General features: G+C 33.5%; 1 protein-coding gene across 13 annotated transcripts in view; it reads right to left on the bottom strand.

Moving 5' to 3' along the window:
• The window catches only part of GPHN (gephyrin), a 751804-nt gene that overhangs the window by 178032 nt on the left and 555388 nt on the right, over window positions 1–18384 (bottom strand). For all 13 annotated transcript variants that reach the window (XM_031952740.1, XM_031952743.1, XM_031952746.1 and 10 more), the window contains one exon: window positions 9723–9765. In XM_031952740.1, the coding sequence (XP_031808600.1) occupies window positions 9723–9765 (43 nt within the window). The remainder of the gene's footprint in view (window positions 1–9722; window positions 9766–18384) is intronic.

Here is an 18384-nt window from a genome sequence, read left to right as displayed (position 1 = left end):
GAACAGACAATTCTCAGATGAAGAAATTGAAACTATTTCTAGTCATATGAAAAGATGCTCCAAGTCATTATTAATCAGAGAAATGCAAATTAAGACAACTCTAAGATACCACTACACACCTGTCAGATTGGCTAAGATGACAGGAAAAAATAATGATGATTGTTGGAGGGGATGCGGGAAAACTGGGACATTGATGCATTGTTGGTGGAGTTGTGAACGAATCCAACCATTTTGGAGAGTAGTTTGGAACTATGCTCAAAAAGTTATCAAACTGTGCATACCCTTTGATCCAGCAGTGTTACTACTGGGATTATATCCCAAAGAGATTATAAAGAAGGGAAAGGGACCTGTATGTGCACGAATGTTTGTGGCAGCCCTTTTTGTAGTGGCTAGAAACTGGAAACTGAATGGATGTCCATCAGTTGGAGAATGGCTGAATAAATTGTGGTATATGAAAATTATGGAATATTACTGTTCTGTAAGAAATGACCAACAGGATGATTTCAGAAAGGCCTGGAGAGACTTACACGAACTGATGCTGAGTGAAATGAGCAGGACCAGGAGATCATTATATACTTCAACAACAATACTAGATGATGACCAGTTCTGATGGATCAGGCCATCCTCAGCAACGAGATCAACCAAATCATTTCTAATGGAGCAGTAATGAACTGAACTAGCTATACCCAGAAAAAGAACTCTGGGAGATGACTAAAAACCATTACATTGAATTCCCAATCCCTATATTTATGCACACCTGCATTTTTGATTTCCTTCACAAGCTAATTGTACAATAATTCAGAGTCTGATTCTTTTTGTACAGCAAAATAATGTTTTGGTCATGTATACTTATTGTGTATCTAAGTTATATTTCAATATATTTAACATCTACTGGTCATCCTGCCATTTAGGGGAGGGGGTGGGGGGGTAAGAGGTGAAAAATTGGAACAAGAGGTTTGGCAATTGTTAATGCTGTAAAGTTACCCATGTATATATCCTGTAAATAAAAGGCTATTAAAAAAAAAAAAAAAGTTATCAAACTGTGCATACCCTTTGATCCAGCAGTGTTACTACTGGGATTATATCCCAAAGAGATTATAAAGAAGGGAAAGGGACCTGTATGTGCACGAATGTTTGTGGCAGCCCTTTTTGTAGTGGCTAGAAACTGGAAACTGAATGGATGTCCATCAGTTGGAGAATGGCTGAATAAATTGTGGTATATGAAAATTATGGAATATTACTGTTCTGTAAGAAATGACCAACAGGATGATTTCAGAAAGGCCTGGAGAGACTTACACGAACTGATGCTGAGTGAAATGAGCAGGACCAGGAGATCATTATATACTTCAACAACAATACTAGATGATGACCAGTTCTGATGGATCAGGCCATCCTCAGCAACGAGATCAACCAAATCATTTCTAATGGAGCAGTAATGAACTGAACTAGCTATACCCAGAAAAAGAACTCTGGGAGATGACTAAAAACCATTACATTGAATTCCCAATCCCTATATTTATGCACACCTGCATTTTTGATTTCCTTCACAAGCTAATTGTACAATAATTCAGAGTCTGATTCTTTTTGTACAGCAAAATAATGTTTTGGTCATGTATACTTATTGTGTATCTAAGTTATATTTCAATATATTTAACATCTACTGGTCATCCTGCCATTTAGGGGAGGGGGTGGGGGGGTAAGAGGTGAAAAATTGGAACAAGAGGTTTGGCAATTGTTAATGCTGTAAAGTTACCCATGTATATATCCTGTAAATAAAAGGCTATTAAAAAAAAAAAATGTTTGTGGCAGCCCTCTTTGTAGTGACAAGAAACTGGAAATTGAGTGGATGCCCATCAGCTGGAGAATGGCTGAATAAGTTATGGTATATGAATGTTATGGAAGATTACTGTTCTATAAAGAAAGGATCAGGAAAATGATTTCAGAGAGGCCTGGAAAGACTTACATGAATTGATGCTAAATGAAATGAGCAGAACCAGGAGATCATTATACACGGCAACAAGACTATATGATGATCAATTTTGATGGATATGACTCTTTCCAACAATGAGATGATTGAGACCAGTTCAATGATCTTGTGATGAAGAGAGCCATCTACACCCAGACAGAGGATTGTGGGAACTGAGTATGCACCACAACATAGCATTCTTACTCTTTCTGTTGTGGTTTGCTTGCATTTTGTTTTTTTACTCATTTTCTATTCTTTTTTATCTGATTTTTCTTGTGCAACAAGAGAACTATATAAATGTTTCCATATATAGGACTTAACATATATTTTAACATGTATAACATATATTGGATTGCTTGCCATCTAGGGGAGAGGATGGGGGAAGTAGGGGAAAATCTGAAACACAAGGCTATGCAAGGGTCAGTGTTGAAAAATGATCTGTGCATATGTTTTGAAAATAAAAAGCTTAAAAAAGCATGTTAGATTACAAATATTACACAGGCCAGGAACATTAAAAAAAATTTACTTTCTTGGATAGCCAAAATTCAGATTGTAAAATCCTGAAGGAAGAAGAAAAAAAATAAAGGAGGAAGAAGAAAGAGAGATGAAACATAAAAGATGCTCTCTTTGGGGGAGAGAAAATGCTCCAGCAAATTTCTAGTTAACTGAAGTTCCTTGTCACTATTATATTACACCTCTGCATCAAGCTTGTGATTTATTTCCCAAATTCTCCATGTATTTCTTTCTTTTCTTTTCTTTTCTTTCTTTCTTTCTTTTTTCTTTTCTTTTCTTTTTTTGCCTAGGTGGTCTGTAATATATATAGTCCACTTAAAAAAAATAGCTTTTTTTCTTCCTTCTTTGATTTTTACTCAAATACTGTCATGTTTTCCCCTTTCATTCCTTTATTAATTTTCGAAGCTAACCTCCTTTCCCCTTTACCTACACTATTTCTTTTGAGTAATATATACCTATTCAGAGACATGGTTTAGTCATAGGTTTCATTACACAAAGGCTCAGTGAAACTTATGAAATTAAATTTATCACCTTATATATTAGGATCCCTATTTCTTTTTGTTTATTGCCTAACTCTGGGTATTTACATATAGACATATATTTTACTCTTTTCTTAGATTTTGACACGAGTGAATTTCTGGGTAGCCCAATTGTTGTCCTCACGCACATGTGCATGTGTGTATGTATCTATCTTTGTGAAACTTAATATATAAACATGCACACACAAATATAATATATATATTATATATATGCTAAATATAGTATATATATGTACACATATAAAAACACATACTTACATACATATACACACAGAGTTTTCTACCTTCCCCTTCATTTTTAGTTTAAGTCCTTCAGATTAGATTTTAAAGATATCTGACAAACAAATTCTTAATAATCTTTTATGAGTATACGCCATCTCTGGCCAGGAGTCAGATCCAGAAATCCAAATCCCATTCTCAGAGAAATTAATTTTTCTCTACTGCATCCTTTCCCTTCAATGGGCAACATGAAGAAAACGTAACCTATGTCCCCATGGTCTTTAAGTTTTTTTCCAAAAAAATTTATAATTGTTTGCAATAGTTTTTAGATTATTTTTTGAAGTGTCATTTTTGCCCATGTGAAATCAGAAGTAAGGATTTTCATTTTAATAAATCCTGTCAAGTTTTCTTTTATGTCTTAGATTTATGTCCTAGGAAGACAAATAAACTCTTTGTAATTGTTTTGGGACTGACAAATGGCTAGCTATCTTGGTATTCATCAGCAGGGAGTCACCAACTATTACCATACCTCCCTTCTTCCTGTGTTTCTTATTGGATGCTCTCCCTCTCTCTCATCCGATATCTTTGGGGTTCTACTATATCATTCTTTTTGTAGGATGAGTAGCTTATTTTCCTTCAGTCATTCTTAATGTTTTTCAGAATGATTCTGAAAACTGTATTTAAGCTTTAATTTATAGCTAACCCTTTCTATTCCTTTTTCCTTTGTCTTAAATTATTCATTATCTTGGCAAGTGAAATCTTGCCTTTTCCATCTCATATTCTCTTTTCCCCCGAAACACTGCTTCTGTTTCCTTTATAAAGCTGCATTCTCCTTTACAATATGAAATGGGGAAAAATGTTTTTTAATGTCCTTTCGCTTTTTCCTTTAGTAGGGAGACTGCCCTTCACTTGAAGTATACATAAAACTCAAAATGTGGCAGAACTAGAAACATTTTAAACTCAATGCCATTCACTGAATAATTTTCTCTATTCTCCACAATGGTTGAAATTTCCACGGAAAATTACATATTAATTATTATATTACAAAATTATTACATTACAAAAAATTACATATTAATACGTGGATAATTACATATTAACTTAAGTACTAAGTTAAAACTTTTTATAGTTAATGATTGCTTCTAAATATTTTGACCACCCAATTAAAATTCCTTTTTGTGTGTCTCAACAATACCTAACCCTAACCCTAAATGCCCCTGCATGATGCACTTCTTGTTCAGTCTTATACTTTGACAATTGGTTTTACTCATCAATTTACTTGATCAATTTCCTTCATTCTGTAATTATTCCATTAATCTTTTATAACATGTAAGAGGAAGATGTATTTGCAGTTAATGGTCAATTTGAAGAATCTGAAGTATCACTTGGAGAGAACTCAGCAACCCTACACTGACCATAAGAATCTGATAACTTGTTAGTTTAACCAATGTTGGATCTCATGGTCACTATTTTTCTCAAAAACAGATCTAACTTAACAGTCTTCTAAATTTGGAGACACTGCAATCAATGGGCAAGAAATATTACTACAGAAGCCAGTATTTATATATTTAATGAATTAGTCCCCTTGGTAGGAAGCTTACAGACACTCAGTCTTCTAGAACAGATACAATAACATCAGGCATTTGATGATAGATTGTCCACATCCTTGGCATAATCTCTGCATCTAAAGGAGGGTTCAAGCATTGATAAGCTGCTTCTAATACTTCTGTTTGCTTTTGTAACTGTGTGGCTTTTGACATTATTGTTGGTCACATAGCTCTTTTCAATACTTTATCCCTATTTAGAAATTTGGTAGGTAAGCACATAATACATAGTGAAGTATGTCTTTCAGTAAAAGCTCCTGTTAGGAAAAGCAAGAGAAAAAAAAAAAGGAAAAACTAGGCCCAGTAGTGTGACTTATACCTCAGTTTTTCAGAGAGGAGATTTTTTTTCTTAAAGACTACAAAGAAAGGATAGAATTTTGTGGATAAAAAAATGTGAATCCTGCCCAGAGGAATGGGATTTTAATGACAAAGTCTAAAGAGACCAATGTAATAATACAAAAAGATATCATAGACCAATATAGAATTTTAAAAGACTCATAAAGAAGATGGATGGCATGATATTATATGAATAACTAACCCTAATATCAACAAATAGGTTGAATATGAGAAATCAAGTTAAAAAAATCTCATTGAATCAATAAGAGACAATTATTCAAGACATATAGGGAAATGATAATAAATATGGAAACTAATTAGAAACAGTTAACTTTTCTTTTGCCGTTCTTTTTTCTACTAGAGGGAACAATCTTTGGCCTTGGAAGGATAAAACAAAAAAGGCTAATCAATAACCTGAACCCTAACTCAAAGTGAGAAGATAATGAAAGAGTACCTAGCTATTTTCAATGAGTCCAGATGAATCATATTCCAGGGCATAGAAAGAGTTTGCTGGTGAGCCCCTGTTAGCAATCTCTAAAAAATCATGATAAATAGACGACATGCTGTAGGACTGGGAATAGGCAAATGCTACTTCAAACTTTAAGATAAAGAAAAGAAAGATAGGTGATTTTTTGAATGATGCTTGACTGAAATTCTGACAAAAGTTTAGAATGTATTATTAAAAGGGATGATTTGTGAAATCTAGAATTGAAATCAATAATTATTTAGAAAATCATTAAACTAATAATCACCAAGTGTCAATATAGGTTCATCAAAAACACCTGGGATGGGGTAGCTAGGTAGTGCAGTGGATAGAGCATCACCCCTGAAGTCAGAAGGACCTGAGTTAAAATCTGGCCTTAGACACTTAACACTTCCTGGCTGTGTGACCCTGGGCAAGTCACTTAACCTCTGCCTCAGCAAAAAAACCCAAAAAAACAAAAAACATCTGGGATGGGTGTGCCACTTGTGAATCTTTGTGTATATAACACACACACATACAAATATATATACATACACATCTATATGTATGCATGTATAGAAAAAGACACCCACACTAACCCAATAATCTACCCATCTAAATTTATTTTATTATTGAACCTTCTGAGTAAACATTTATGTGTATTCACATATGTAAATTTAATTATTTATAAATCACATATATTATCAAACTGAAACAAAACATTAATTAAAAATGGATGAGATAAAGATGAATGGGGAATCACTGAACTTTATTGAACAAGTATGATATAGATATACCTATGCTTTAGGAAAGGACTGCTACCTGGCTTAGATGGGAGAAGTTGTAAGCTTGTATAAAGGAAGGAAGGGTTGGGATAGGGGAAATGAGCTGGTGTTAGAGATAAGCCTTGTGAGTGCCTGCTGTGGAGAAAGGTGGGAAGAAAGTAATCTTCACACCCTATAATTAGTTGATCATATCTCTTTTGGGGTTAGGCCCCATAGGAGTTTGTCCATCTTCATCCACTTGGTTTTGCTTGGGTAGACTGTTTGGCTGATCTCTTTTTATATGGTTGCAAATCTCAATGAAAAGGCTCCATGGTATTATGCAGCTTGGTACACATGGTACAACATAATTTATAAATTAGAGAATCTGAAGAATATTACCATTTATCAGAATCCAAATTCCATTTGGATTCTATTTGGATTCTGGACAGAATATATTCCACATTAAATACCTTTGATGATCACAATAAGCCTGTTATATATGCCTAATGATGAGCTTAGAATAGTCAAACAAAGTTATCTCTGTGGTTGCTTCTATTATGGAGGGTTGTAGCATGGGAGATACCTTGTCAAAAGAGAGCCTTTCAGATAATAATTTTCTAACAAGTCAAACTTTAAAAAAATAATTAAGAAACAATAAATTTAATTGGATGCTACACTCTGTTTATTCCCTGGATCTTATCCCCTCTCATTTTTTCCATTTCTTGTTCTTTCAACCAACTGTTTCTCTCTTATTCAATCTTTATCTACTGATCTCACATCTGCTGTGTCCAAAACATACCCAGTTCTCTGTCATTTAAAAACAGCTTTCATCTGACACTACCATCCTCTAGTACTACTGGCTTTTATATTTCCTTCCTTTCACAACCAAACTATTAGCACTTCCTTTTCACTTGCTTTTCTCCATCTTTTGACTTCTTAATACTCTATAATTAAGCAAAAAGTATTCTCCTCAATTTTACCAATATCTTAATTACTAAAATTGATGGCTAATTCTCAATTTTTATGGACAATTCTGAAGCTTTTAATGACAATGAGCATTGGTTTCTCCCTTTATTTTATAATACCATTCTTCTTCATTTAAAATTAAGTTTAAAGAAATTTAAATGTAAAAAAACTTAAATAAAAATATTATTCTTGTTCATATAATGGGTTTAGCAAAGAGACTCAAAAGAAACCTTGCTTTACTGCTTAAAAACAAAAACTAACATGCATATGATGAGGCAAGAGGAAGAATCCTCAATTGGCTTTTTTTCTTTCTTGTCTGACCAGTTCTCAGCTTCCTTTGCTAAATTATCATTCATGTTATGCCCATTCTGGTCCTCCTCTTTCCTCTGAAATTCAGACTCTAGGTTCTGGGATCTGAGAGGTGAACTTTTACCTTTTGTTGCCAAGAGTCAAGCCACCACTCTACTTCCTAGCCAGTTCTAAACCCTACTGCCACACTTATTTTCAGTTATATCCTATCTACTCAATATAATTCTAACTCTCTTATTCATGCTGTTTTACTCTATTAGAATGTAAGCTTCTTGAAGTCAGGGATTGTCTTGCTTGATTTTCATTTTTAGAATAGTGCCTGGCACAATCAAGTGTTTAATAAATGCCTTTTAAAATTATTCATTCATTCTTTACACATACATACATACATATATATGTATATAAAATTGTGTGTTAGAAGAGCAGGTTAGATTGCATTTAAGGTTGCAGAACTTTATACAATACTAAGTTTCTTCCTTACATAAAAATTTATTTTATGCCAACAGTTTTCTAGTGATGTTATACAGTTATGATCATAGAACCCCCCAAATTTCTAAAGTATCAATGTACTGAGTGATTTATAAACCAATGGAAAGATACATAAGTACATTTGTAGCACGTTACCAATAAGGATTTGCACAATATATTTAAGTGCCTATACATATATACTCCCAAATAAATGAGTTCTTTGGTATAAGGAACTCCTAATGTAAAACCCACTTTCATCAATGTAGATTAGCCATCCAGCTGTCATTTTCAGTCTTAGAAAAGATCTGTGAACACTATGATTTGACCATGGTCACACAACTATTATGTACCAAAGGCAAGACTAGAACACAAGTCTTTCTTATTAGTCTTTCTGGGATCTGAGAGGTGAACTTTTACCTTTTGTTGCCAAGAGTCAAGCCACCACTCTACTTCCTAGCCAGTTCTAAACCCTACTGCCACACTTATTTTCAGTTATATCCTATCTACTCAATATAATTCTAACTCTCTTATTCATGCTGTTTTACTCTATTAGAATGTAAGCTTCTTGAAGTCAGGGATTCTGAGACTAGCCAAGAAAGTGCTTCAGCCATGAAACAAATGAAAGGGATGATAGATGTTCCTGAAGTTGTATCCAAAGTGTGCTAAAAGATATAAAGAAGGATATCCAGTATTGGCTAAATTGTCTATGTATACTTTATGGGAAGATAGACAAAAATTGCAGTTGATGAGAAGATGTCATTAAATATGATTTGTCCCATTGAAGGGAGGAACTACAATGATAACATCATAGATGTACTGTAATAACATATTACTGAGAGGATGATGGTATATTCTTTTTTGGGGGAGAATCAGATATATTGTCCTATTGCTTCCACTTTTTCAAGTAATTTAATATTATTAGCTTCATGTTCATATCAATTACATGCCTTCTAATTTTACTACAGATTAAAATATGACTTTAAATTACCATCACTACTTATCTATCTTTAGCTGCAACTCTGAATATCATAAAGAAGCATAGGAAGGCACAGTGAATAGAGAGGAGGTCTTGAAGTCAGGAAGATTTGGGTTCAACCTCTGCCTTTGACACATACTGTCTGTGTGATTCTGGGCAGGTACATAATGTCTCTAGGCCCCATAATTCAGACTCTAAGACTGCTGAATGCAAAACAATTGCATACTTGCATTGGGATTAGGAGTTTAATCATATTTAAAAAAAATCACAGTACAACTCTACTTTTCTTCCCTCTTTCCCACCCTTCCCCTTTAGCATGAGGAAAAGAGATTTACCAAAAAACAAAAATGAATATGTAGTTCATGAAAGAATATATCATTCTCATTTGAAAATGTAAATTCCTGGAGGATATTACTTGAGAATCAAAACCACCAAGCCTTGTCAATTCTGTGTCTGAGATGGCTTTTTCTTTTGCTAATCCATTACCAATATATTATTCTCAACTATCATTTATATGTAATTGAAGGTTTTTTAAAAAAATCTTTATATTTAATAGAAGGTTTGATTCATTAGTCCACCTGAAATGATACAATACTCACTGGCTCTGAGAATATTCTCCTTGCTGCTGCACCTGGACTGGACCTGCAGAGAGAGTATAGAGTCAGTGAGACACAGTAAGTAATATGGACAGTCAGATGTGCAGAGTTAATGGGCAAACTTCTGGGATCCAGAGGCAAAGGCTTTATGTATTTTTGAGATCTCAAAAGTAGGATTCAATATACCTGACATATATTGCACATATATATTTACTCTCCCCCCAATATGCTTTCAAGAAAGTACTGTCAGTATTGAAAATAAACTTTGAGAGCATATTATAAACTAAGACAAAGATGAAAATAATAGCAATTTTGTTCACAAGTTTTTGAAATCAAGACATGGATAAAATTGCAAGTTTGATTATTTAATTGAAGATGCAAATACTCTTCACTTTGAGACATTTTATAATAGAACAATAACCAATTCATGTAAGAAAGTTGTTCTCAAAAGACTTAATTGTAGTCATATTATATAGACCCATTAATGTGGGACAAGAAAAAAGAAATCCAAGAATAAGGAACATTATCTTGTGAGAGTGATAACCTTGCTAATACTTTAATGCAATGGTTTTACAGCTTCTTAGTAAAAATCTAAGAAAATTAAGCTTATTTGTCTACTATTTTTGTATTTACCATTTAGACATACTTGTTATTTATGTATGTATATTCCAGAGAACTCATTTGTAAAATTAAAAAACAACGACCACCCTTTTTAGGTTTTTAAGGTAAGAGCAGGACATCATAGTGCTCTAAAAGGATCTTTTGCCAGATGATATTTCTGTTAATTTCAGAGGAAATTTTACTTAGTTGAAACTCCAAACCTCTTCTCTCTGCTCCACAGTAGCTTGCCCCCAAAGTACATTCACATAACAAACTGGATTCTATAGTTTACACAATCTACTTATTATAATGAAACAACTTATAAAAGGAATGTTGCAACTTAGGGTGAGTTATGGTTGTCCTTCCCTGAAAAAAACAATTGTTAATGTTAAAACAAACAAACAAAAAATCACAAATACACACACAAGAAGTTAAAAAAACCACACAAAAATGCAATTGAAAATAAAAATTTCCAAAAGAAATGTCAAAATTGTCCTCCTCTGGCCCAGATCTTGCCTTTTTTCTTTATTACACTGAACTATTTTTTTGACACCATGAAAAATGGAGCCTATGTGGTTTTTTTTCTTTGAAATTTTATTAAAATACATCTCTGGACCAAAAGGAAAAGAATGATGACTGTTTAAGAAAAAAGAAATGGAAGTGAGGAAAAAAAAGGATTTGAATGAATTAAATCTATAGATGTAGAAGGGCAGATAGGCAGGGAGAGGGCATCATCTACATGATTAAAATATTTCTGTTTCTCATTGAAAACCACATGGAGAAGGGAAAGATGAGCTCCATACAAAATAAACAAAGCAAGTTGGCACACCATGGAATGAAAATTAGTCTAACTACAATAACCACCACAGTCCTAAAGGAGAAAAGAAATAGAAACACTGATAGACAAGCTTGCTAAAAGAAAAACCAAGTTTAAAAAAGTGATTCAGAAAATAGAAGTAGCTTTTTAAAAGAGGGGGAAAAGGTTGGGAGAGTAAAGGAAAGTGGGTATGGGGAGAAATGTTATAGAATAAAGCACTAAAAGGAATAAAATGGAAGTCAAGAGAATCTTCAACAAAGTGTAGAGCAAAAGGAGCTCAAACCCATAGTACAAAACAATGTTTGCAAATGGAAAACAACTCCTTTGACCAGTAGTGGTTACTCATGTCATCACCTCTATTTCTCCTGAGTTCATCTTTAAGCCTTTTCGATCTTATTCTGGAGCTAATTTATGGACAAAACCCAGAAATTTATAATGGACAGAGCAGTTCAGATGTGTAGTTCCATCTTGCTAAAATATTTCAAAAATATATCACTTTGCACAATGTCCAAATGACAATGATGGTAACGAACTAGCTATTATTAAAAAAATTAAAAAGGCTCTAAATAATAGTTTATTATAAACAATTATTATAAACTATTATTAAATAGTTTATTAAACATTTATTCTTTCTTATATAGTGGGTTTAATAAAGAAACCCAAATGAAATTCTGACTTAGTGATTAAAATCTCACATTCCTATTATGGGGCAATATGAGCCAATGGAAAAGAGCTTGCTTCCTATAAATTTCAAAGCAGGTATTGAAGAAGGATCTGGATGATAAGAAACAAACTTAACTAATTGTATATGAACATTTTTCAATATTGGCACACAGCCAGCAAACAATAGCATAATGTGTCTAATAACTTTACTTTGCATAACAGAAGGCCAAATTTTTGAGAAATTTTAAAATAAAAAACCAACCACCCCAACAACCCAGAACAGCCTGCCTGCTTCTGTGTGTGTGTATATGTAAATATACACATACACACATACATATATATATATATATATATATATATATATATATTCTAAACACCAAGGGCTCTGGATGTAAAGATGGAGAATGGGGGAAAAATCACTTTTAAAAATGTCCAGTTCTAATGTTTATATATGTCAAAACCCAATTAAAATGGACTCCTTCTCTCCATTTTACACTATAAGGCTTATGAATTTTAAAATTCTCAAGTCTTTTCATAATACTCCAAGCTGAAGATTCTACTGTACCATCACACACAATGTAATGGGATTTGCTGGAACGGAAGGATTTGGGAAACAAGCGTTACCCTTGATCTCACACATGCCACAAAGAAAGGAATGCATGCCCGTCTCCAGTTCTATAGGAAGGTTCATGTCTTGTGGATTTTTCTCTCTACCTTACCCTGGCTGTATCATTGGAAAGGGGGAAGTCTGAAAAACAAAACAGAACTAGGATTTCATCTACCACCAGCTTTCTGAAGGATTCATAATGAAAGGGACAGTATCAGAGTATCTGTTTTATCACTCTCTTAGTACAAGAAAATTTTACCATATTTAATTTCTGACTTTCCAGTGTTGACAACTGATTCATTTTTCCATTGGAATGAATGCTAAGCCATGTGTGAAACACAATCTGTAGTATTCAAGGCAGTGGAAGAAATGAATACCATATGGTTTATTGACAATATAGATACATATTTCAGTTACCATTCAAGACTGCTTTGGGACATCAAATTATTCATGACAACAAAATTTGATGTGTTCAAATCTATGATATATATTTTGCTGAAGATCACAGTGCTCATAAAGCAATCTTAAGGAGTCAAACGGAAAATGAAATGAGAAAAGCACATACTAGAGATGAGAAAAATAATGTAAAAGGGCAAAAACATAAGAGAAAAAAAATTTAATAAATGACCACAATCTTTAGATACAGTTAGAGAAGTCACTTACCTTATGCTTAGGTCATAACAAGAATAGCACAGTGTTTAAAGTCAGGTCTTCATTATGGAGGTACAATTGAAAGCCATAAGTTATAGTAACATGAATTGCTACACAGAAATGAAGACTTTTTCAGCCCAACGTGAAAAGCTAACTTTCATGGGACAGCATTTCAACTCATGTTTAATGCAACATAAACAGTTCAGGATGTGTACATCACAACTACATGAACCGCACACTAATAACAGAAGACCCAAACTCTTAGGAACACAGAAAATTGGAAAGGGCTAACCCATAACTTGTGACACAGGGGGAAGCATATCACTCTAACACTGAAAGAGGCATGCATAATGTGTAACCACCAACAGAACTATACATCTACATATACACACACACCCACTAAATTACAGAGGAAGAATGTAGTGGCCAAGCTGTAATGAAAGAAGCAGGACACATGAAGCACAGCAGTGGTCATGTGACTTGAGAGGTGTTCTTCCCTTAAACCATCCCATCACCATGCTTATTTAAAGAAGCCAGGACAAGACCCCTTTTTAATGCTGCAGTAGCTACGAGCCCCCAGCTTGAAGCTAGTGTGTGGAATTTTGATCACCGTTCCTTGCGATGTCAGGGGCTCTCCAGTGGAAGCCAGAAAGTATATATAACACTGGGTGGTTAAGAATAAATATGTGTTTAACATCTTTCCCTCTCTGCATTTTGCAGAATTAAGGAAAGAAAGGAGCAAATAAAATGAAACCCACTTTGAGAATAGGTTCATAATAATATCTGGATGATAAAGTATTTGAATGGTGAATACGATAAATCAAAGATTAACACCACTCAGGTTTAAAGAATTAATGGCTTTATGCTGCTCACCTTGATAACTTTCTTTAACTCTATGAAAATTATGCTGGTATCAATCTGTAAAATATGATTGCAAACTGAAAAGTTCTGAGCAGTTGAGTTACTTAGGGTCTGGTATATAAAAGGCCTTATAAGTCAAGATGCTGTCTGTTCTGTGTGGACATTAAAGAGCCCATGGGATAAAAATCTTGGTTATATTTCTAGTCTTAGATTATATATTCCTATACTTTTATTCTTAATTGATAGTTTATTTCAAAAATTGAGACTTTTTATGCCTGCCTAGTTATGTCATTTAGGAAGTTTTGAAGGCATGGTGCCAAAAGGACTCTTTAAAAATCTCAATCTTTTTACTTGAGGAAATAGTTTTTTTAAGTTACTTATTTAGAAAAATGTTAAAGCTTCCATTACATTCTCTCTTGGAAATAAATTCTTTGAGAAATGTATTCTTCTCACTCAGCTACTATCAGTTTGTTAAAATTCTTCCAACATTTTCTTTATTTGTTTCATTGTACTTTTCTTTATGATATATTTCTTATTCAGGTCAGATGTGATATTTTGGCTCAGCCTACAGATTCTCCTAGTGCTATGGTCATGTAATTCTTTGGTAACTGCTGTATTGATATTTCTTTTTTTCAATATTACTCACTAACAAGTCAGTATAACATAGCTATCTCCATCCATTTCCTGCCAATTAGAGAAAGCTAGGTTTTTGTATATCTCCTATAGTCATCAAAGGCATTGATATGGCTGACATAAAGTATTAACAAGCACTATGTATTCATCCCACTGTAGCTTTTTCAATGGATAAAGTAAAGGTGTGATTTTACTTGAACCTAAAATTAAAAAAACCTCACTCATACAAAATTCTTCAGTATGAAACTTCAATAATTTCATAGCTTTATAAGGTGTTATGAATAAAGGCTATAAAACATTATAAAGGTATATAGTCGAATGTGGTGACATTTTTGTGTTTTAGAAACAGAAATGATTGAGTTTTACAAAAAACAACAGCAACAAAAGTAATTACTATGTAATGAACCATCCCATCATTGAAACCAAATCACTTTTGATTATTTTAGCTGTGGTCATAGCTAATCTCTTAACAATGTGAAATATGAAATTCATCTACTGCCTACTGGTAGGTATGCAATATAAAAATATGTTTAATTTAATACTGAATAATAAAAAAAATACTGAATAATATGCTACAGAGTTGATAAAAAGTACATAATTCAACCCCAATACACTACTATTAAAATGTATGAAGTTAATTGAATAAAGACTTTTGGAATCTGAGAATGCTTTTCTATACCAAGGTTTTTAAAGTCAGAATCTTAGGTTTCTTAATTTTCCACAAGAGTAGGATATCCTTGAGAAAAAATTGGGTTAGAACTTTGTATGTGATCAGGTCACTGAGATACAGGATTCACTAAGGTCTTTTCTGACCCTAATTCTTCCATAAAAACAAACTGCCTTTGAAATTACAAATAGTTGAATAAACTCTTGAGAACTACCAGCTCTTCTTCACATTTTATTGTGTGGGAAGATGGGGAGAAATAGAATTAACAATAAATTGGTGATTAAGCATTTAGTCCAACTACTAATCTTAAAAGTTTATTTCAAGACAAAGGGAAATGAAAATATGGACTCAAGCACTAACTAAGCAATTTTAACTAGCAACTCTTACCATCTTTCTCAGACCCTTGGAATTTCAGATAATTTCCTTCTCTTCTCAGCTCTGAAGGTAAAAATGGAATAGCTGCCTCAAAAACGCTCTGCTCCATAGTTTTTTCTCATAAAACTTTATCTGAATGAACAATATAAGTTGAGATCTTTCAAGACACTTGTGAAAATTGAGTAAGGCTTCATCTACTTCAGAGTTTGAGTAGGCCTGAAGGACTTTAAGCATTGAGTCAAGAGCATACCTAAGTCTCCTTCCTGCTATCCTCCCATGACATCAGCATCTCCCTATTTCAGTCAAATATGGGCAACTATGTACTTATTGGTCAAGTTCAATTTCTTGGGTAGTTCCGGCGTTTAGAATGCAAGATCCTCAGCCAATAAGGATGAGGGTCAGTGGTGGGAGAGGGTATTTGCGTTAGGGATTAAAAGCGTTGACCCTGTCCCCTATGGTGCTTCCTCCCTTCCATGGTCTGCTCCATGGGTGGGACAACCTTCTCCAGAGAAATGTATAATAAACTTTGCTTTGCTTCTAGAGATCTCTCCCCCTTTTTTTATTAAAATGGTGATCCCTCACCATTTCTGAACCACACATGAATATACAAAAGTTATATGTGCCTGATCTTAATGACAACCCACATTAAGTTAGATAATGTTATATTATCCTATTCATATCTCTTTCAATCCCACAGATTTAAAAGTGCTCTGAAATAATTTAAGTTCTCTATAAGAAATTTTTGTTCAGTAAACATCAAGTCTAATTTACAGACTGGGGGAAGTACAGTGATAGCTTACCAGCAGATGATTCAGTGGCAGATTACAGTCTATAGAGAGGCTGGTAACTCATAAGACCACTGATTTAGGCAGGGGAAGATAAAGGTGATTAATTTAAAATCTGGGCTGTTTGTATAAGAAATCTTTCTTTTATCTGATTCCTTTGTATACTACAGTATCAGGGCTTCAGGCAATTTATATAAGAAATACTTTTAAATGTGTTATTTAATTGGCCAATTGACCATTTTACAGACCTCAGAGGAGGACTGCCTAAAACTGGCATATTATCTAAATATCATGAAAAATATGGAGTTCTAAGCAATGTTAAATATGTTCCACTATTTGTTACTCAAATCTTGTCACAATGGTAAGATTAATTGGTTAAATGAAGCAGTTATTTAGCTTTTGGTTTTGTTAAGTCTAAAATCAAAAAAGAGTTTTTCAATATTCATTGTGATACTTAACTGGATTCTTGGCCTTACCTGCATATGAATAGCAACACTGTCTGTGGTAGTTTATTACATCAAGGACATAGAATGAGTACAAATTTGTAGACATAGTTCAAATAATTTCAAGCAATGTTGATTTTCTCATTGATTTACAAATTATTAATTTTAATATTAGCTTCTCTTTTTCAGTTTTACATCTTCAATACTTCAAAACATCTATTGGCCTGGGCTTCCCTTTACTAACACAGCCCGTGTCTTAGAGGAGAGTTTTAAAGTCAGAAGGGAATTTAGAGGTCATGTGAGTTAATTTTTTTGTATATGAGGAACATGAATCCCAGTGGATACAAGTGACTTGCCCCATTGGATTTAAGTGGCAGAGGCAGATTCTAGATTCTGGTTCTCTGACTTCAAATTTAGCAATCTTTTTAAATTTTAATTAATTTATTTATTTTTATTATAAAGCCCATGCTTGGGTAATTTTTTTTTACAACATTATCCCTTGCACTCACTTCTGTTCCGACTTTTCCCTCCCTCCCTTCACCCCCTCCCCTAGATGGCAAGCAGTCGTATACAAGTTAAATATGTAACAGTATCCCAGATACAATATATGTGTGCAGAACCGAACAGTTTTCTTGTTGCACAGGAAGAATTGGATTCAGAAGGTAAAAATAACCTGGGAAGAAAAACAAAAATGCAAGCAGTTTACACTCATTTCCCAGTGTTCTTTCTTTGGGTGTAGCTGCTTCTGTCCATCCTTGATCACAAATTTAGCAATCTTTTAACTGTACTGAATTGCTTCCTCATGAGCTGCTGAAGGGGAAAAACAATCTAACACCTGGTTCAAAATCAGTTTTCAATTTTTCTAGCCACCATTTCAAACCAAAGACCATCTTCTGCTACTCTTGGCTGTAATAGACATGTTGTAGAGTTTAGTCTTTTTCAAAGAAAATGACAAATTTTAATACTTAGAATATCCATAAGTACATTACTGAGATATCATCATGACTCAGAGGAGGGAGTTGAATCATAACACAATTATTATTATTTTTTTTTTAAAACAAAACTCTTTCCCTTCTAACTATAGTCATTTCTCAATTATTTTTTGGAACATATATCCTCCTTACCCTTGCCATGAAAGGCATGACTGGATCATTTCCTTGTTTTCAAGGCAATATATATTAGTGGATGCATGTTAGTATTTAATTTAAAATAACTTTGATACCGCTATCAACCCTACAGATTGAAAGTTATTCACATATTCTTGTCTTCTATAATTCTTGTCCACACCTTCCTATAAATTCTCCACAAAATTTAGGAATTTAGAGCTGAAATGAACCTTAGAGGTTACTGAATCTAACTCCCTCATTTTTACAGATGAGAAAACATGAAGCTAAGAGATAATAAGCTATCTGCCAGGGCCACAAAGTCACTAAGTTTCTGAGGTGGACATTATTATATTTTAAGTGATATGTTAAGCTTCTAAACTTTTTTTAATATTGCATTTTTATTTAGATTTAAAATTCTCTTAGACTTTTCTTCTTAAACTACCACCATTATGTAACT

The sequence above is a fragment of the Sarcophilus harrisii genome, chromosome 2 (assembly GCF_902635505.1).
Source record: "Sarcophilus harrisii chromosome 2, mSarHar1.11, whole genome shotgun sequence".
NCBI lineage: Eukaryota > Metazoa > Chordata > Mammalia > Dasyuromorphia > Dasyuridae > Sarcophilus > Sarcophilus harrisii.
Note: the sequence above shows the minus strand (reverse complement) of the source record. Positions and strands in the feature narration are given on the sequence as shown.